This window comes from Strix uralensis, chromosome 2, assembly GCF_047716275.1.
Source record: "Strix uralensis isolate ZFMK-TIS-50842 chromosome 2, bStrUra1, whole genome shotgun sequence".
In the NCBI taxonomy this organism is placed as follows: domain Eukaryota; kingdom Metazoa; phylum Chordata; class Aves; order Strigiformes; family Strigidae; genus Strix; species Strix uralensis.
This window is the reverse complement of record NC_133973.1, coordinates 70,790,197-70,812,461: the sequence shown is the minus strand read 5'-3', so window position 1 is coordinate 70,812,461 and position 22,265 is coordinate 70,790,197. Positions and strand designations below refer to the sequence as shown.

The window sequence follows — 22,265 nt, the reverse complement described above, 5'->3', positions numbered from 1 at the left end:
GTAGTCAGCGCTAAGGGAGCTGTGGGTGCTTACCCTGAGCTCCCAAGTGCTTGGAGCCAAGACAGGGCTCAAACACTGACCTGGAGCTCTCTGAGCTAACTGAGCCCTTGCTGAGGGTTGGAGAGTGCAGTATGGATGTGCTGGTGGTTGCTGTGGTCTTGAAGTCCTTGGCCCACAGGCTACGCTGCTGCTGGCTCTGCTGTCAGATTCAATACTGAAGCCCAAGCTGATACCTTGGACTTGACCAAAGTAGTGTCCGAGCAAGTACCACAGTACTATGTTCCCCCACAGCCTCAATGCTGGGGTCAGGCACACGTAGCATCAAGTTCTGGAGAGGGTTTTTGGTTTGGTATCACTGCCTGCCTTCTGCAAAGGAACCTGCTTTTAGGTATAAAGCTGTCTCTAAAAGCACCACAGCCATGTTCATGCAGCACAGAGTGTCTTTGCCCCTGGATAACCTGTGCCAGGTCGGTGAGGGGGGCCCTGTGTGTGTGCCATGCAAGTGTTGGTTGCTGAGCTTGGTCCATCTCGATGCTGGGACCACATCTGGCTGATAACAGGTAAAGGGAGATAGTGCCTTAGCTCACTGATCAGGCTGTGTGGCAGGTGTCCGATAAGCTTCTGAGTTTGTTTTCCTGCCTCCAATACATAGAGAGGGAGAGCATCAGTGGCTTTGCAGAGCTGCCCTGCCTCCTTCAGCATAAAGGAGATTTACCTCTCTAGGCTGAAGCTGGGATTTATGACTGTTCCCTCTTCCTTTGAATCTCTCCCTGCATCAGATCAAGAGACACAGGGGATGAAGCAATGTACTGCGTTGCTTGGCAAGAACCCATTGAATCTTGTTGTAGTTATAATTAGCCATTAATTATGATTTATTCCTGCCATACAAGCTAAACTAAGTGTGGGCCTGTGGTAGTGACTGTGTTTTCTGTGGGGTGGTGGTAATAAGATTATTTTATTTGTGAAGCTGGCTGTTCATGCTCAATTTGAGATGATGGTGTTTAAGCTACAATTCTTTTCTGGCAGTTTATTTATTACTTTTTTTTTTTTATTTCCAAGCTCTTCCTTCTTATCCAGGGGCAGAAAATGGCTCATAATAGTGTTATGCAAGAATCAGCCTATCTGGGAAACAGATCTGCCCCTCTGAAGTGAGGGGGAAAACTGGTGACTACAGTAGATGAATAAGATCTCATTGGGTCCAACTGGAGATTGTTCATGTCTTTAAGACTGAGTTCACACAGCTACAAGCATCTTCAGCGCACATTACATCTACCGTGCAGTGGAGCTTAGCAAGAGCAGCCGTTCCTCATTCTGTTTTCTTCTGTTTATTCACCTTCATGTCTATAAGTCTGTTTTGTTTGCCTGAAATAGTAGGACAGCTGCATTATTGTGGATTGTGACTATTCTCTGTTGTATTTTATTTTTCTTGGGTAATTTGACTGTTAGGCATTTTCATTTCACTTTGGACTTCAATTCTTTCATCCTAATATTCTCCTGCAAGACACTGGCAGTTAATTTTCTGTGCTGTACCAAATAGTGGTGTTACAGGTTCTGTGAAGAAAGGAACAGAGCTAATATTTTGATACTCAATTTATGTACAATTTGTTTGTTCTTGCAGTTGTGCTTACGAGTGTCTTTGCTATAATGCCACTTAAGACATTCACAGTGTGTGTGAAGGGGACTTTTTTGCTTATTACTAAGTTGCCTTGGAAATAGAATCTTAGGATATGGCATAAAAATCATTAAAATGAAGGTCCATAGATTACAAATACTTTTGGTAGATAGCATCTTTGCAGGTACGGTGAATTATGTGATGTCTTAGATGCTCTTTAGTTTTTGGCTTTTTAACAGCAGTGCAGCATATAGTTGAGAATCACTTTAGTTTCTATAATAGGATGTATCTGGGTCTCGTGGGACGCTTACTTGAATAGTGAATGAAACCTAGTCTGCTTCTGTGGCTAAAGGCTGTAGCCCTTCCCAACCTACTTTGTGTGGTTTGGTCTAAATCGGGGTCACTTCTTTCTCTTGGTCTCTTTTCCTCTACAGGTAGAAAGTAATTTGTGTCCCTCATTCTGCTAATTATAATGGAAATGCTACAGGGACATCCAAATTAGGCTTGAAATGAAACAAAAAAGCAAAAGCTTACATTAATGCTTCAGTTTTTCAGTAAATATAACAAAGTGCAATGAGATCAAGGTGCTAGCTACTCCTGCAGATGCTGAAGGCTCTAGCTCTTGCTTAGCAGTGAGTATGCAGTCATGTGCTCAGTTTAAATCTAATGCAGGGACAAGCTGGGATGAGGCTTTTAATCACTCATTCACATAACAAGTTTATAAACCGTGAAGTTAATATTTCACCTTGGGCTCAGCTGTTTACTTTTTCCCTTGGAGTTTTTTTTCTTTCTGTGGAATAAGGTCCTTATCTTTGCAAGATTACCCTTTTTTTGTTCTTCCTAGGCTGTATTACATGTCCTCTCTACATGGTTCACTGTTTCACCTGTCTGCTTTTTTCTTCCTTTAGTTAGTATTTGTGCACCCACTCTTTCTTCTGCACTTCTGCATTGCAAAGGGTCTTCTTCCTTTTTTCTTCTTTTTCTTTTTTTTATCCTCATGAAGGACATTGGAAGGTGCATTTAAAAGTCTCTGGAAAATGTATTCCTTGGTCTTTCATTCGTATTTTATATTTTCTTTCACAAGTATTTTGTTTTCTTTTTCCTTGATTGTAAAGTTGCTGTGTGGCTTTCATACCCAACTTTGCAACTATCTGCCATTGCTGTCTGCAGGTATGTTAAAATAAACGTAGATTAGAGACAGGTGTGTATGGTTATATGCATCTTAAATCATACAAGCTATGTGATGTGCAAATGAGACTCTTGGCCACCATAAGTACTTGAACCAATTATTTCAACTCACTTTCCTTTGAATGCTTCTTTATGCATTGAACAACTTCAAAGTATTTCCATTAAAGGAAATACAAATATGAGTTCATGCTATTTGCATTTTTGCCTGTCGATTCATAGTTGTTTTTCCTGCAGTTGAAGAAGTTAGCATTGGTACTAGCTTTCAAAATGCTTACGTCTCTGGCCCTTTAAATTATCATTCTAAATAATAAGCTTCTCTTTTTTCTCTGTAACTTTGTTTACTTGTCTGTGCTCTTGCTCTCCTCTGTGGAAGTGACCTGAAAATACCTCACTGGTTAAACTGTTCCCTTTGAAGTATCCACTGGTGCTGCATCTTTGTAAAATTGTGTTTGAGAACTTCTGAGTGGATCCTGTACCACGTACATTGCATCAGTTAGTTAAAAACATCAACTTGATTTTTGTTGCCGATATAACATGGTGTCAAAGTGCTATTTCCTAAGCACAGTTAAGTAATTTTGCCACCTAACCTGTGGAGGTAATGCAATTCAACATGTTTTTAAAATGCATGTTTCTCCAAAACACAGGGTTGTCGCTGTTGTAAAAACTGGCCTTAGACCAAGGTGTGTAGATCTATTTAGAAGACCTCCACCAAACTGGAGGTTTACTAGAATTGTAGAGGTTTATCCGTTAAAAAATTTCCATTTTAGAGAAGTAATTTGTGTTTTCTCTGATACTAAATCTGGTAAAGAAGTTTCAGTTGAATAGGTTGCCAAAGTCAGTTATAAATTAATTAATAACAAACTCTTCCTTTAATGAAAGTTCACGGAAGTAGAGTGGAAGCAGATCTACTTAATTTAAAGTGGTGTTGTGTTTTGTTTTGGTTTTCTTAATTGCTGATACGCTTCAGTGCTTTTCGCTTCTATGGTGTTTCCAATTTTAGACTGAAAAGTAATAATCCTCTCACTTGGAGAATATTCCTTATAGCTGCATGTTATGAGTGAGAAAGTCTCAAGTAATTCTTGGGAATCATTTCAGGTAAAATGTGTGCAGACTGATTGTACCCACTTAAGGGATGCATTCTCTTCTGCTCTTTGCAATAAACAAAAACTAAAGCTGTGGATGGGTAAGGACATCTTTCACTAGATCAGGTTGCTCAAAGCCTCATCCAACCTGACATTTGCATAGTCACAACAGTGTTTATATATTTTAACAAAAATAAGGGGGTCTAATATCCTTTCAGAAATTTAGATCTAAAAAAACTCCAAAAGATTAAGATTAGACTAAGAAAATGCTCTCAAAGAGATACTTGGTTGTCTTAAGAATGCATAAAACTATTAAATTCCAGTTGTATGGGTCAGTGCATCCCTGCTTAAGCCTAGAAATAGGAGATTGGTCTTATGTGTGCCACCGTGGACAGGACTTGACCAGCAAATAAGTTTAGGCTGTTCCACAGCTGTGGCTGAAATTTCAGGACTCTGAGCTAGAAGGAAAAGAGAAAGAGATGACTTTCCAATCAATGGTTATGACTGAGGTAAGTCACTCTACCAACAGACCCGAATTTATTAAAATATTGCAGTTAAATCACTACTTTTTTGGATGGTGATTAAAATTCCCGTTGCTTGTTGTAAAAAGTACTCCGAACAAATTGAATTATTTTCAATTAATATAGCACTCATAAAGTTCATACAAGTTTTTGTGACCCTTTTTTGTAATTGTGTATATATAATTCTGAGATGCTGGAAGGTTTTTAATGTGAATTGGTTTTAATAAGATGTTTTAATTTTTGCTTTAAACCTGTGTTTCAAGAAGGATGAGAGAAGTAAAATTTGTCATTTTGCCACTCGAATCCTTTCCCTCTCACTAGAAGCAAAAAACCCCAACCTAGCTTCCTAAACTTTACCTTTTATCTCCTCTCCCTAAATTCTGTGGCTTGATTTACTTCTGAGAGAGGGAGAAATTCACATTTTACACAGCTAATTTAGGAATAAGCTGTGTAATGCTGCTTTTGCAGAGGTGGAGCAAGAAAAAGTGATTCCAAATAAAGGGAAAAAAAAAATCATTCCTTGCTGCTTCAAGTTCATTATGAAATAGACACTTTAAAAAGTGAACCCACCTACTGCTTTTACTATTATTTAATACAAGCACAATTTATATGTAGGATTTTTACTTTGTTACATTTCCCATGCCCTTTTTGTAGCTTGCTGTGACAAACACTCATTTGTAAGTAGTGACTGCTTTGCTAGGGTGGCTTGTCTTCCACTGATGGCCATGTATTTAAAGTTGCAGTACAGAACGTGACTTCTATAGGTCAGCTAGTTAAAGCTGAAATTTACGGAATTTATTATATATAGCACATCAGGTCACTCTGCCCTAAACTCTTTTCAGCAGCGAAGTCCTGATAAGTATAAGCAGTTGAACAGCATTTGAAGGTATATGTGTGCTTATGTGTCCCAGCAGGAAAATACTGGAGAAGAAGATAATCAGCAAACAACGATCTTCTAACAGCATGTGACAGGACAGAGTCACCTCCACCCAAGATAACCACAGATGACTGTACTATAAACTGAAAATTAATAGGCAGTGTCAAGGCAGGAGGCAGGATGGCTCTATTTGCCCTTGACAATCGGTGGTGGTCTGGGAACTTCCTGAAGGTCATAGTCCAGGCTTCTGCTTTTAGGAAGTGTCCTGCAAGCCTATTGTTGTTCTTTTGTTTCATATGACCTATTTATAGAAATTAAGTAGAACACAGCAAGTAACCAATGGGGATACAGCAAATAATGTATAATTGTACCTAAAAATAGATACTCTAGAGAGATCAGAACACCTCGTGAGCAATAGGAATAATCATTATCATGCTTGAAAAATGTTTTAATGAGAGAAGAAAATGCTTTGGTCTTGAGAAAAAAAATAGAATCAAAACTGGTCTTAACATACATTTGTGTTGTGAACATGTATGTTCACATACATGTATATAGTTAAAATTAACTCAACGTTGCCGCCTTTGGATGTGTCATAAAAGTTATGTTTGCAAACGTGATATTTGCATAATAGTTGCATTTTTGTGTTGTTGTTTAAATGCATCCAGAGCATTTATTTTCTGATGTAGCTTGATTTCAAGAGCTACACAGCAGTAGCACCATAATGCCTGTAAGCTGGTAGATTGAAGTCAGATTCACCACAAATTAACATAAGGATACTATTTGAGCTCTTCTAATTACATGTGGTTTTGGAGGGAAATAGTGGTTTCTTTTATCAAATGAATCTGAGCTCAAATATTTATCTTCTTTTTCTGGTGAGGTTAGATGCAAAGGCACTGGAAGTTGGTAACAGCACATTAATTTTCACAATTCACTGTTGCTCTCATGATCAGTGTTGTTAATACAGTTACAACTGATTTCTGCACAATTGTTAGATTTCAGAGCTGAAAAAAATATCCATGTTATTTTAGCACAGTAATTTTTAGCTGTTTTTCTTCTCTGTTTGAACTGTGAAGCTAAGATAGCTTTTCAGCAATGTGTCCCTGCTGCCTCCCCAACTGTTAACTTCATGCAGTTGCTAGGGCTCAACAAATCCTTTGGACAGCCTGTCTTTATGAAAATTTACTTGCCTAAGAATGAAATATTAACATTACCTTTAAAAAAAAAATTTACATTTTGCATATAAAAATGGTGTGTATCACATTAAAAAGCATCACGTATTTGAATTCTACCCAGCGGTGCAAATGAGAGATAATGATAAATACCTAGCTCATCAGCAGCCATACTGCAATGTAGGTGTTTGGCTCCACTTTACCTTTTGTAGGTAATCTGAGAAGTTGAACAGGAAATCTCATTTGTAACACCTTCCCCCATTTCTCTTTATGTTCTGCAACTTCTTTTATACCATCCTGGAAGCAGAGCAGTCAGATGAGCGGGGGCAGGTTGCATGAATGGGTTCAAACTGGTACGAAGATTGAGTTCAGTTCAAGGTGGAGATTTGCCTACTTGATTCTGAATTAACTTTTTTCCCCCCCTAAATTAGTTTATTTCTTTCTCTGAATTGATTATATTTACATAGAGTTGACATTTATCAAAAGAAAGATGCACTGCCATCTGGTGTCAAAACTGTGTTCACGTGAGCAAAGATGTTTGTACAGAGAAAAATCTGATGTGGTGTGACAAATTCTTTCCTATAAAACTTCCTGTGCCAAAAAACCAAAGAAACACAGTTGTTTGATTACTGGGAAATTGCAGGCTAGGTAATGGGACTTGGGTGTAAAGGTGCCTGCTGTTTGTTTCTTTTGTAGGTGGAAGAGGGGGAGATGGATGTCCTGTTATCACCTTTCCAGACTATCCAGCTTTCAGCGAGATCCCAGAGAAGGAATTCCAGAACGTCCTGACCTACCTGACAAGCATCCCAAGGTGAGTACCTGTCTAGGAGAAAATACCCTTTTATCTGTTAAGTGATTTTTCACATTCAGTCACCTAGGTGATGGTGTAAATGTCAGGCTTGGTGTTTAATTAAAGAAAAGGAAAATTGAGCTTATGGTGCAGAGTCAGTAAGTGTTGATTAGTGACAGCTGCCCAATGTAGTAGTTAGATTAATTATATAGTGCTATTTATATTTCATCAGAAAATTACTTCTGGATCCAGATTCTGTGAAGCACATTGTCCTCTTGTTTCTCATCTTTGCTGTATCTTAGGATACAATGTTCTGTGTTTTAATTTAAAACATGTATAATTTTGGCAGAACATGCTAATTCCTGGTGCTACTCAAGGTGTTACACAGTGTGAGGGAACACTCCATAGTTACATACAGAGGTTTGTCCTAATCCCTTGTGCTTTGTTTCCCTGGCTCAACTGAATGTACACTTCCAGCACTTCCAAAACACTGACTAAGGGTATTAACCAGACCCAGCAATTAATCCTGGCTCTCTTAGAGAGCATGGTAGTGTTATCAGTGGGCTGCTCAGTAAAAATTGTGATTTTTGTTGAAGATCTGCTAGGGGATGAAATAGTGGGGTTCAAGATCCTGATGGAGGTGAGGAAAGCAAGTAGCAGAGTAAAGTACAGGCCATAGACTTAAAGAGAACAGACTTTGGCCTTATTCAGGGAACTGGTAGGTGGGATTCAATAGAAGGCAACTCTGAAGAGTAAATTGGCTGAGGAAGGCTGCCAAGTATTTAAGGACAGCATCCTTCAAGCACAAGAATGGTACATCCTGGAAAAGGAATAGACGTAACAGGAGAGTGACCTGGCTGAACAGGGAACTTGTGACTGAGCTGCAGTACAAAGACAGCATACAAGAGGTGAGAGCAGGAACAGGCTACAAAGGAGGAATGTAGAAACATTGCCTAAACATGTAGAGATGGTTTCAGGAAAGTCAAAGCACACCTGGAGCTGAGGAATAAGAAACAAGGGGTATCAAGGATCACCCAAATAAACTTCTGCTGCTTTAGCAGTACAGGAATAAACAAGGAGAATGTGGACCTGTGCTGAATGTGCTGGGTAAATTAGTAGCAGCCAACACAGATGAGGCTGAGACACTTGAATTCTTCACTTCAGTCTTCTCTGACAGTGTCTCCCAGACCTATCTGTTTAGAGTGAGGGTTCAAGGAGGAGAATGACTAGCAACAAGTGAGGATCAAGTTAAGGATCTCTTGAGAAATATTGACCAAATCTAGACTTTGGGGTAATTTGAGCTACATCGAGAGTGGTGAGGAGGCTGGCCAGTGTCATAGCGAGGCTGCTCTCTATCATCTTTGAAAGGTTTTTGAGATCAGAAATGGACCATGATGACTAGAGAAAGGTAAATATTGCATTCATATTCAGAAAGGGCAAGAATAATGATCTGGAGCTCTACAGGCTGGTCAACCTCACTTTGGTCTGTGAGAAAATTATGAAGTGAATCCTCTTAAAACACACTTTTGGGTACAAGAAAGAAGGTGGTGATGGGGAGTAACCAGCATGGATTAAACAACAGTAATTGTGCTTGACCAACCTATTTCTGTGATGAAATTACTGGATGCATGAATGAGGGGAAGCTGTGCATGTCTTTTACCTCACCTAAGCACTTTGAGTTGTTACATTTTGGCAGGTGAGCTGTTGGGTGGGCGAGAAGCTACTTGGATCATCCAGCTCAAAGAGGGGTGGGTAATGGCTCATGCTCTACCTGGAGACAGAGTTCCCCAGGGAACCATATATATCTGTGCTGCCTGACATCCTTGAAAGGGTCTGGAGGAGGAGATGGAATGCACCCTCATCAAGTTTGTGCAGGAGAAACTGGTGGACCAGTCAGTACACTTGACTGCTATTCAGAGGAGCCTAGACAGGCAGGAGGTATGGGCTGACAGGAACCTCATGAAATTTGGCAGTGACAAATGCTAAGTACTGCAATTGGGATGGACTAACTACCTGCAAGAGTAGAGGCTGGGAGCTAATAGGCTGTGAGGCTGCTTTTCTGAAAAGGAGCTAGAGGTCCTAGTGGGCTAGAGAAGGCTGGCGGTCCCCAGGCTGCACCAGCAGGAGCATGGCCAGGAGGAGGTGACATCAGGGGATCTACTGGCTGGATCTCTTCAGACCCCACCCACAGCATTGGGCCCTGCTCTGAGCTACCATATGGTGGGTGCTCACAAACTGGAGTGAGTCCAGTGGGGCCCCTAGAGCTGATGTGCAAGGAGAGGCTGCAGGTGCTGGGCTTGCGCAGCTGGGGGAAGGAAAGCTGTGGGGGCCCAACAGCCACCATTCCCACCAACCAGGAGGGTGTGGGGAGATGGCAACAGGCTTCTTACAGAGGTGGACAGTGGGGAAAGGCAGGCCTGGAGTGGGAGTGGGAACAGAGAGGTTCTGACTTGGATATAAGGGAAAAAAATTGTTGCTAGGAGAATAATGAAGCACCTAGACAGACTGCCAAGAGAAGCTGTGGGGTCTCTCTCTCCTTGGAGGTTTTTCAAGCCCTCAACAACCTGATCTGAATTTGGAGTTGACCATGCTTTGAGCAGGAGGTTGGACCAGAAGCCTCCTGGGATCCCTTCATATCTGAATCATTGTATGAATGCTTTATGTCTTTCCCAATTTGAGCTATATGGCTCTCCCAGATTAGAAACTCTTAGAAATACAGGTTGTGTAACACTGATTGAATGTTTGTCTCGGGCTGTATTTTGCATTCTTTTCACTGATGGATTTCAGTGCAACTCAGCATGGACCATGCAGAATTCACATTTGGAACTAGTCACAGCAGATGCCCTTCACGCATGTGCGTGCTTTTGTTTACTGTACATCCATGAAGAGAACTAGTAATGCTCTTGTAAAGGGCTTTCCTCTTAATTATCTTGTAGGACCTGTTCCCTGTGACGGAATACTGGTTATATGCAGCACAATACTGTGATGTGCCCTCCTGGTTGTACTTGTTAATTCCTAGTTTATCAGGGAATGGAGCTGTGAAACTAACAGCCAATTTTGCATTTTCTTTGTTTATCCTTGTGTTGGTTAAACTGTGTGGTGTTAAGCCTCCCTTGATGGTATCTTTCTTGGATACTGTTATTACAAATAATTATATACTAAATTCACATCTGCTCCTCCTTTTGAAAGTCCTTGTGGTGTGCTTCATGGTGGCCCACTGAACTTATGCACAGAGTGGGGTTTGTGTGAGAAATTCTGATCAGAACAAACAGCATCTGGTGAAGGGGGGAGCACTGAGCACATCCCAGATCATCAGTTTGGCAGGAGCACGTTTTTACTAATTAAAAGTGTGGAAGCAAATTTTCTGGAGGTTTTTCAGTTAATTTCCCCTGCTCAACAACAGTAATTCTATGTGTGTTGAGCCAGAAGTGGCCATTCCTTAAGTCTGGCTGTTCTTGCAGCATTTTCTTATTTCTTTAATTTATAATTCTTTGGAAAGAGATCACTGTTCTGTGTAAATGAAGGAGATAGCCCAGCTGGCTAGATGTGAAGAGTAAGGTATTAACTATTGTGAATATAACAGTACTTTAGGTATTAGGGTGATAACACTCAAATTTCAACCTTGTAAAAATAACACCACTGTTAAGATACTGATAAACCTGAGACCTTTCTGTGCCTGTGAATTGCTATAACCTCAAAGAGCTGAGGACATTCCTGACATCTTTGCTAGCGGTGTTAGGAGCTTACTGTGTAAAATTGGGTTTGTGAGCCTTTGTGCAGGTTTGTAGGAATAAAAAACTATAGAAATTCCAGTAACCAGATGTCAGCACACATCCCCTTATAAAGTATGATTTGATAAGATAGTGACTGCGTATACCCCAAAGAGGGGCAGTGTTGTCATCTTCCTTGAGTTGTGATATTTCTAGTGCTGTTAAAGGTGTCATAAGGTAGGATTTTTGCTGTTATCTTGGTTTTGAAGGGCTAAAATTTCAAACACTGTTTTGGATGCTTTAGAAACTGCTTTTGATGGAAGTGGAGGCAGTTAATTAATCATTTATTTATTTTGTAAGTTTATGAAAGAGACTTAAGAAGTACAGATTTACAGGAAGGATAGAAATGCAGCCCATAGCTTTTATGCATGGACTGCTCTCCAGATTAGTATCATTTATCTTACGAAATACATACTCTGTGTTTCGGCTGTTCTGACTGAGGGGAAATGGACTTTTGTATGAAATGCCCTGTAGAGCACAGACATGTCTGGAGCCACAACAGTTCCTCAGAAAACTACTTGTGCTACTTGGCCCCATACAAGATTCCTGATCACAGCAAGGGGTTGGCAGCAATAACTCAAAACTCATTGTCTGACTGCCTGCAGTCGCACGGTAAGGGAAATGATATTTCATGGAAATGACAGTGAGGATCTACTAAGAGCCTCATAAGAACAGACCTTTCTGTGCTCTGCAATAGAGTTCACCCAATAAAATATTTACTGGTATAATAAATCTTAGCAGTGGCATCACATTTTAAAGGTTTGTTCCCAAGTGAAAGAAGAAGTCTTGGTAATAAGACTAGCTTAAGACTTTGTTGAAAGAGGAACAGTTGAAACCTCATAACCTACCTTTATTTTTCCCTCTAATTTTATAGGTAAGCATGACCTTGTCCCCTCCTAATGCATGCTTGTTATATACTATCTAAACACTGGGTTTCGCGAGCTTTTTCTGTATAAACTTTCACTTGTCTTCTTCATAGTAAACTTCAATCTTGAAGAGTTAAATGTCTCACGGGGCATCTTGACTTTAGGAATGTAACTATTACAAGTTGCATGTTACCAACTTAGAAGACCATGTGGTAGAATAATGCAAATAGTAGAGCTATCAGCATGTGCTCAGAAGTGTAAATGCCTGATACATAAGGATGTTAAGAAAGGAGACAGTGGAAAGGGAATACCTCATCTCAATTTAAGATACTCAATCCTGGTGCAGCTGTATATCATTGAGCAGAGAGCTGAACCGCCTTCTTCAGGTGGGTGTTGTTAATGTTACAAGGTAAATTCATGTTCTCTAGACAGCTGGATAAAATACCACATCTAATGTATGGTTTGTAAAAAATCTCAAAATATTCAGTACAGGATGTTGACGTAGAGTGTGACAACAGTCGTGTACTGTGTGTACTTAAAGATCACTGCTTTGTCAGGAAAAAATGATGGATTAAGGATGAGTACTATAGACAATGGAAGATTACAGCTAATCCTTTTATAACTGCCATTTTGGTAATGAGATGTATGTTGTAAAGCTATATGTGTAGTATTTCTGAAACAGGTTTTTTCTTTTAGCAGCTGGGTTTTTTAATTATTATTGAAGTAGAAGATAAAGTTTTATTAAAAAGGTGCAGATTCTCTTAAGTCAAGTGATTTTTGGTTTTGTATATATAGTACCCAAAATGAAAGAAGGAGAATCTATGGCAGTATGTAATGTACTTAAGGCAATCTTCCTAGGAAGATTATTTTAACTTATGTGTTTAATTGGTACAAATACTTTACATATAGGTATTCATCCACCAGAATTAATAGTTCTTATTGATGGAGTTGCTGAATAAGTTCATATCTGTATATAAGTATCTGTAAGAGGTGAGCTCTTTAAATTCAACAGGATTTCAGCAAAGGACATTGAGCCAAGTCTTGCATCTATTTGAGATGCTTTGAGGGCATTTTATAATGTCCATGTAGCTGGTCTGATTCTCTTTCTGCAGAGAAGATTGTCTCATATTACTTCACTGGTGAGTCCTTTGGGGATTGTTGCTGAGCTGGGTAGGAAAAGGAGGTCAAGCAGAACAAGGCTGTCTCACCTCTTAGCTGAGTGAAAAACTGATGACCTCTATACACAGTGTCCGTCATTCTTACTGCAGAGTGGGAGAGGCACCTGTGGGATGTACCTTTTACATCCCACATATACCAAGGTTGGAGGAAGAATATTCCATTGAGGTTTGCAATAGGCTTCTGAAATAGTTGCCAACTGTACCCTTAAGAAGTCATCTCAGGGCATTCAGTACTGGTTTTTTTGGGTTGGCATTTTTTTTTCCCCCATATGTTTTGAAAGTATTTTTTCTTCTATTTATCCTAGTAAATAGACTTTTAAGATTTGCAGTGTACCCTGAAGGCAAGTGTTATTCATACTTACTTCTATCCATCACAGCTGTCACTGTAAACATATTTTATTAACTTAAGTGTGTACACGTTCTTGGAATATGAATTTACCAAATGTAGGGTGTAGCGTGAGAACTTGGTCCAAAAGAAATTGATAGATAATTGCAGTGGTTAAAAAAAAAAAAAAAGACAGGGTTTTTCAACATATGGATGGTTTTGCTTCTGGTTAATTAGCAGTTTCTACTGCAGTCAGAAAACAATATGCTCTATGAGAGAACAAAAGGATATAGTTTTAATGCTTTTCTTCATTGCTCATATAGGTTCATCTTTGAACACAGAAAGCAAGCTAAAATTCTTGTGGTAACAAGAGATTGGAAAATTAGTATTTTAGAAATGTACAACTGAGTCTTAAATATAAAATTCCTTTCAAGAGAAATAAGAAATAACGTAGATGAGAAAATTCAGAACTGTTTTGATGGCCAGTTTGAGTCCCACACTGCTGATTAAATACGATACACAGGCCTTTTTCACTTGTATTCAGACAGAGCCTTGTGCAGCCTCTCTTTGTAATGCTTTTCTGTCCTACTGCATGATCTTAGGCATATCTCGGGTTAACTTGGCGTGTTCAGCAATTTCCTGTTTAGAAAACTGTCCCTGTTGGTTTCCTGCCTGGGAGAACGTCCCCTTCTTTGAGATCCCAATGGTTTACAAATGCTTGAACACCATGTGGCCTTCTAAGAAATCCTGTTGTTTGTGGTACTGTCTGGTGTTGGAAACTAGGGAGCCATCCTGTCCAAGTAATGAAACAGAACAAGATGACTTGTTCTGTTCCTCAGGGTTTGGTGTTGGGACTCGTGCTGTTTAACAGCTTTGTTGGTGACACGGACAGTGGGACTGAGTGCACCCTCAGCATGTTCGCCAGCGACACCAAGCTGTGTGGTGCAGTCGACACGCTGGAGGGAAGGGATGCCATCCAGAGGGACCTGGACAGGCTTGAGAGGTGGGACCATGCAAACCTCATGAAGTTCAACAAGGCCAAGTGTAAGGTCCTGTACATGGGTCAGGGAAATCCACAAATACAGGCTCAGCAATGAGCAGTTGAGAGCAGCCCTGCAGAGAAGGACTTGGAGGTAGGAGTGGATGGAAAAATTATTGTGAGCCAGCACTGTGTGCTGGCAGCCATGAAAGCCAACCGTATCTTGGGCTGCATCAAGAGGGGTCTAGCTAGCAGGTCGAGGGAGGTGATTCTCCCCCTTTACTCCACTCTTGTGAGACCCCACCTGGAGTACTGTGTCCAGTTCTGGGGCCCCCAGTATAAGAAGGACATGGACCTGTTCGAGCAGGTCCAGAGGAGGGCCACAAAAAAGATTGAGGGCCTGGATCACCTTCCTTATGAGGACAGGCTGAGAGAGTTGGGGTTGTTCAGCCTGGAGAAGAGGAGACTTCAGGGAGACTTTCTAGTGGCCTTCCAGTACTTAAAGGGGACCTACAGGAAAGATGGGGAGGGACTCTTTATCAGGGAGTGTAGTGATAGGATGAGGAGTAACGGTTTTAAACTGAAGGAGGGTGGATTTAGATTAGATATAAGGAAGAAATTCTTTACTGTGTGGGTGGTGAGACACTGGAACAGGTTGCCCAGAGAAGCTGTGGCTGTCCCCTCCCTGGCAGTGTTCAAGGCCACGTTGGACGGGGCTTTGAGCAACCTGGTCTAGTGGAAGGTGTCCCTGTCCATGGCAGGGGGGTTGGAACTAGATGATCTTTAAGGTCCCTTCCAACCCAAAGCATTCTATGACTTTCAAAAGTGTCAATGTCTGACAGTTTGAAAGCTCAGTTGTTATGGTTTGCTAAGCTTTGGGTAGACCCTTCCTTGTTAACTACACCAGCTCCCTGTTATTCGGGATAACACTGGAAAACTGAAAATGTCTGTGCTAACCCTTCCAGTGCATTCAGTTCTGAGAAGACTTCACTAACATGGGCACAGCAAAGTGTGACAAGGTAGATCTGGGTAGGGACCAAAAGAATGGCACAGCATGGGTGTTGCTGGAGCTAATAAACCTTCTCAACACGAGGGACACTGGAGAGCAGAGAGCTCACAGAGCTCGGGTCTGGCCAGTCTCTTTGGCATAGATCCACCAGTGCACCCCGGAAGCAGAGGCAGTGGTGTTGGGGTAATGTTTGTATTTTGAGCTGGTAAGTCCATCAGGGTCCAGGCTGACCTTGTGAAGAGCCAGTGTGGGAGGCTAACCACATGTGTTTCCTCATTTATCTATAAACTAAACAAGCAGCCAACCTAGCTAAGAGTTAACCACTTCTGTTTTATAGAGTGCTAGGGAAGGACATCACCACATAATGGGTAAGAAGTGCCAAAAACCCTGACAGTTCACACTGACATGCTGAGCAACAGCTTTGCAGCTTCAGAGTTTATTTCTGTCAGCTGTGCTTCATTTCCATGCTCTCCTCTGTCGGATTACAATCCAGGCTGAAGATGTGAAACCTGTACCCTGCTGTTACCTTGGCAGCCCCTCAAATTTGTAGGAGAGAACATCCCAGGATTTCCAGCAAAATCTCATGCTGTGTGTGCCCTTCCTTTCTCAGAGCACAGCTGCCAAACAGTTGTAAATGCCATATGTTTCTATAAGCAGAAAGGAAATGTAAAGGCTTAGGTTTGAAGTAAGAGCATTGCATCTTAAAGTTAAGCGGTAGTCTGAAGCTTTTGTGTCAGATACATAGTTTGCCAAGATTAGGTCAAAGCTCAACACGTTACTTAGAGTCTGAATTTTTACTGGGTTTGGAACAACTTACACTTGTTTTGATGTCCACCTTGTGAATGTCTTAAACTTGTTTTAAAGCTCAGCCCTGTACAGGCAAAGCCTTTCTAGTCTTCAAATCCCACTTCAGGGCTTAGTGGATTTGAATAGTATGCATGACACACACTCTTCAGCAGTAAATTTAATCTGCTAACAAGACAAAGTAAATTAAGCGTTGTAAAATTGTAAAAGTTAATTACTAAAATGCTGGATATCATGCAGGAATTTTCATTAGTCCAGTCTTAAGTTCAGAGAATTTAACACCCTATTTTAAGTGTAAACTCACCTTTCTAAAACAAAACATGCAGTGTGCCTGGTAAAGTTGTGCCAATACTTAGTGCAGTGGCATTAATGGTTGTTGCAGTGTACTGGAAATATGTATAATTCCAATATTAGTTATTGTATTAGTTCTGAATAGGTGTAAAAATGCTTTTATGGAGTCGGACTTAATAATTCTAAAGTGAGAATTGTATAGGCTTTCTGTTGCTCCTATTTACTTAAGCTTAAACCAATGTGGAGCCCTTTTGCCTTTTTTGACCTATTTATCCTTAATTGTCCTTCAAGGATAACATGGCCTACTTCAGCCATCTGTAGTTAAGTCTAAATAAGTCCTCAAAGTTGTTGTCTTTCTTCAAACAGTCCCTCCAAAAGCAGCTCTGCATGACCTGAAGAAATTACACCGTTTTCCATTTTGAAAATCAAAACTCTTCCTTAAAAACCCTTATTTTAGTAAATTTCACACACTAAAAGAGCATCTGTTAAGCAGTAACTTTGTCTTTTAATGATTATTTCTTTTACCTGCAGAAACACATCAAAGCCAGTCTGATTTTGGTCTGTGGGGTTCCTTGGCAGGATAAAGCTTGCTAAGTTACCACAAAAAGGAAATCAGTGCATGTGGTATAAGCAGATGTCCAGGCCCAGACAGATGATGATGCCTGGACACTTTACTTCTTATTTTTAACACTGGCCACATTCCCTCAGCTTCTATCCAACAGCATAAGCTTTTTGGAGCAGAAAGAATGTCAGCATATATGATGGAATATAGCCAGCCTTACTGTACTCCAATCAGTCGTGTTTATTTTAAGGAGGAATTGGCTTGAAAGTAGGAGAGAGGCTGATCTGAGGACCTAGAGTAGCATAGGAGATAGAGGAGCTATAGGGTCCAGTCAAGGAAGAGACTGATGCTCGTCTCTCTGAAGCTGAGTGGGGAGGGAAAATATAAATTGGTGTAAATACTTTAATCAGGTGTCTATCAGTGCTGCTTATTTGGCTGAGGAACACAAGCAGTGCTTGAGACAGAAGTGCATCAAGTAAACATGTCTGGACTTGTATCTCTCAATTTCAAGGGACCCACTGCTGTGCAGGATAAAGACCTTTGGTTGCCTTTGGGACCAAGGCTTGAGAGCAGCTCTCCTGGTTGTCAGTGAGTTGTCACTCACTTCATCAGCAGTACGTCTCTGATAGTAGCCCATCTTTCTTGCAGGTTCTTGGTCTGCAGGCAGATGCAGTGAGCTCCTGCTGTCACAGTCCTGTGGTGACGGAAGGATTTTTGGATCAGGGCAGTAACCACACATGGCTTTCTGGGCAACAGTCGTGAAGTTTGGATGAGAATTCCAAAGTTTTGAATTATTATCAGCCCCTTAAACAAAGCTCTTTGAAGTTGCTTTCATTATTTTGTCTCATCTTTATCTGGTCTTTAAAATCTCTTGTCACTGACACAATATTATGTGTAATTATCTTGACTATGCTTCTAAAGTTTCAAAAGGCATTTTCGTGGTGTTTTTCCAGGCTGTATGATTCTGCTTGTCTCTTCTGCCTCATGAGCAAATGATAACCACTTGCCTATCCTGGTTTTTATTTATGCCACCTCACAACCCAATTTTCATCTAAATTCTTATTTGCCCGCTTGCTGTGAGATCCTAAAATACAATTTTGTGTATCTGATGATTTCCTAATCCTGATAAAATTGAAATGCACTATGAGTGTTTTCAGACGTACTTAGGGCATGAACTAATAACAGCTGAGACCAGAAGTAAGATTAATAGGAAAGGGAAGAGATAAGGTTTTCATCAGTGGTATACTGGATAAGATTTAGGGAGAATTAACTGGAATGTGGAGAAGGCAGGAAAAAAAAAGTGCATAGTGTAGAGGGAGGGAAATGCATCAGATTTCTTATCTGAACCTTGTCTAATGATGAAACTTTAACAAGTTCAGGTCCAATGCAAAAGCTCAGATTTTCTGCATTTCCTGGGGAGCTTCATCTGTTTCTCTGAAGGGAAGGCTGTAACTATCGACACTAAAGTAAAGAGACGGTCCAGATGCTGTGGTTTGAATGTGCATTTAAAAATCCATCTATTCAGAGTTCTAGTGTAGAATGAAAAAGATGGTAGAATAGTAGGCACGTTGTATTCATAGTGATTTAGTTGGGTTTTTTTTGGGGGGGAGCAGTTTTTATTTTCAAAATCAGATTTTAAACATAAGAAGCAAGAGAAATGGTGCCTCCTTGCTTACAGGTTATGCTTCTGCTGTGGAGTGTCACAACATCAACTGTATTGGGTGAAATGCAGCTGTTACTGCCAGGAGCATTATATATAATTTTTACTTGACATTCATTGATTTTGGACAGGCCACTAGAGGCTGCACTTGTATAGCAGCACTTCTGTCTCATTTTAAATTTATTTTGCTGAAATTCCTTTGCTTTCTTATATTTCTTCATGAACAATGATCAGTCTTAGCTTGAGTTGGATAGGTTTTTCCTTCTGCAGTTAAAGTTCACTGAGCTTACTGTGAGAGGGCCCAATAATCAAATGTAACAAGTTCTTCTAGATCAATAGCCTTTTGTTGAAGCACGGTACAGGCATTCAGTAGTTAAACATAGTAAGGAGTAGGTGGCAAGTTTTGTCCCTGATTCCAGAGATTTGGATGCTGAGAGATGTGTTCAGTGCAGTGACTTTCACACCACCAAGCACCGGCTTTAAATTCAGTACCTCAGAAGACTTGAGATGAGCCCATTCCACAGGTCTGTGCTCTAGGGATAGTTTTCCAAGGAGATCAGAAGCAATGGATGTGTCCTCCCAACTGCACTTCCTGCGCTAGCTGACTTCAGTGTTTACAGCTGAAGAGATAATAGGTTGCAAAAATTAAAGACAAAACTATATTACTAATTCCATCTGAAATTATGCAGAAGTTGTTAATCATTGTGTTCCCACTTTTGTCCTGTATGCAGTGCCATGTGCTAGAAATAGAGCACGCTCCTAATTTCTGTTTTTTTCTCATAAATGTTGCTGGAAAAAGATCTGATATCTGCTAGACCAGTTACACACCTTAACTGAAAGTGATTCTTGCTGGAATTCAAACTGAGATTTCAGACCCGCAGTTTGAATTGGAGCCAAAATGTCATGACAGTTTGCTTTAGGGGCTCAGGAGGTCTGCTGGGTAGCCAGAGAGCTTCATCTGGGTATTTGTAAGTATAATGTTCATAAATGTTACCCTTGTTAGGAACAATTCTGTTCTCAGATATGTGCAATGTTCTTTGACCTCAGTTAGTCATACACATACACGTGTGGCAGAGCTTGGCACCAAAGTGCTATTTTCTGTCTAACCAATTAAATGTCATGACAGCATCATTCAGTTGTCTGTACAGCCATCTTTTGGGAATAGGTTTTCACTCTATTTATTTTCTTGGCAGATAGCTTCTTTGCCACTGATATATCAATACCAATGCAAACCTCAAATTTTCTGTCATAAAAATAGAAAATATAGTTTTAAAGTTTGCTAATTTCGAACAAGTGTAGTCAGTGGGAAGGTATTGCTGTCCAGCTTTCAGAACACTTCCAATGTGTCAGGCATGTAGTCACTTTATGATTTGTACATTTACGTTGCAAATTTGGAATATCATTTGCAACATTGGTGTTAAAAAGGATTATAACTTTTTTTATTTGCCAGGCTATTCTTCAGTTGAATGCTTTTAAGTACTAATTTAAGTGCAGGTTTCTAGAAAACACGTAAGATCTGAAATAGCAGCAGCATTACAAAGCAGTATTTAGCTTAGATACTACATTAAAACCTACAGGATCACTTAGCAATTGAAACTAGAAAGTTCATTGTCCAATGTAGAGCTCAAATAATGTCTGGTTTATAGTTCTTTTTCAGTTCCTGCTATCTCCAAATTGATTTAATCAGACACCTTTTACAGTGAAGTTGGGTATTATGTGCTATAAAAGCCTGCGATATCTTGAAGCTTCCAAACTGGAGCTTCATTGAGTGTGATATATCCTTTTATTTCTACCATTTGCTCAAGAAAACACAAGACCACTTTCTTCTCTGTAGAGACTGTGGTTTCCAACATTAAGAAGTCATTAATCTTAGTCTCACTTTGGATAAAGAAGCTATCATAAGATCAAAATACTTAAAGACCAAGTACAAAAATATTTTTAAATTAATAAGTAGAACACTTTTTAAAATGAGGGGAACATGCCAAATATGACAATGTTTTTGTTTCTTTTTAAAAATATTCATCTGGTGGATTTGTTTTGGAAATAAGTGGATAAATTGGCCAGTTTTGAAACGAAGTAGGCTTTATGTTAATGAGCAATGAAGAATTGTAAGAAAATGAGACTGCTGTAGGTCTAATTACTGTTTAGTGCCTGGGTACTAGATTTTGTTTAATGTTACCATTGAACTTCAACTTTTTTTTTCTGTTGTCAAATTCATAAACCATTAAATTCTTCTGCTCTAGGAAAAACTGCATCCTCTAGGACTTACCTAGTGATCAAATAGAAGAAGTCTTGGTTATCCTACATGAGGGACACAAGGAGGGGAGATGTGGGGCAAGGCAATGCCAGGTGAATTGTTCCTGCCCTTTTCCTTGCTGGGAAACCAGTATAAAACTGGTAATGTGAAATTTCTCCGTAGGGCTTAGCTGAATTATTTTCTTTCATAGTTGCTGTACTGGAGATTTCTATCTTGATTTGTTAATACCATGTTCTTCACCATATTATCTGGCTGTCTTATAGAGCGTATAAAGGCCACTAAGGAGACGGCTGTTCTCCGCTTTCATTCATCGCTAGGGCATTAGTGGTTTCACATTTTTAATGTGTGAAACACTTATGATTAAGAGTTCTTGTCTCCCCCTCACCCCCCAAGAAGTCATTCCTAGGAGCAGCAGGAGAGATGGAGAAGTGGTCTTTGAAGTGGCTCAGGTTCAATCAGTTGAAATGCCTCTGAAAATGTAGGATGCAAAGTTTCTCCTGTGATACAATAACCTCACTAATTAGTGTCTGGTTTCTAATAGCCTGTTCCTAAGCAAAGTAACAGAGAATGCTGTTCTTGATTACCCTAACTTGTTTGCTGATGACTGAATATAGGGTGACTTCTGACTTCAAAGAATGATAGCTGCTAGAAGCGTGATGGGAATATTTGGTGTTCAAAGTGTGTTCGCTACCCCTGTGCTCAGGCTACTGGACTGTCTCTGTATATGCTGAACCTGTTTGACCTCCAGCTTGTCTTTCTCTGCACTGGGTACAATTCTACATTTGAGATGTAGTTTTTTTAGATTACTTTAGTATTTTAAGAGTTTGTCCACACAACCCTTGTGGCATGCCCAAGCATAAACGAAATTGCTGTATGGACAGGATGGGCAATACCATTCCTAAAATGATCTGTCACCATGTCTTGTATGTTTGCCCTTTTATGGTACAGTAGTATGGCCAATGATGGGTGGATGGGCCAGTCCCACGGTCCTTCCCTCACAGGGCTATGTGTTGCATGCCAAAAAATATCAGGATTTGTGAGCAGCCTGAGACCCCACATCTTTTCAAGCAGTGTGTGTGTATCACTGATACACACTGATGGTCAGTGATGAGCTACAGAGAGTGAGTAAGCTTTAAGGACAGGTGGTACCAGGGATCTAAAGACAGCTTTAGCTGCTTATAATAAAGATTGCTGCAGACATTGCCTTGGTGCTCTTCTCGATGCAGAATTCTTCACTGAATGCTACTGAAGGCTTACTGTCAAAATAGCTCTTCAGCCATTGAGAGCAAGAATTTCTTGTCAGTTTGTATATATAGACAGAAGTA

The 22,265-nt window shown here is 40.2% G+C and overlaps 1 protein-coding gene across 15 annotated transcripts in view; it reads left to right on the top strand.

Moving 5' to 3' along the window:
- Positions 1-22,265, top strand: part of MCF2L (MCF.2 cell line derived transforming sequence like) — a 134,019-nt gene that overhangs the window by 65,750 nt on the left and 46,004 nt on the right. For 14 of the 15 annotated variants that reach the window (XR_012627592.1, XM_074859230.1, XM_074859225.1 and 11 more), the window contains one exon: positions 7,146-7,260. Coding sequence is in view for 14 of the 15 variants with exons in the window: in XM_074859230.1 (XP_074715331.1) it covers positions 7,146-7,260 (115 nt within the window). In the remaining variant the exon portion in view is untranslated. Of the gene's footprint in view, positions 1-791; positions 807-7,145; positions 7,261-22,265 lie in introns of those variants that run through there. The other variant, XM_074859233.1, reaches the window with a different exon arrangement.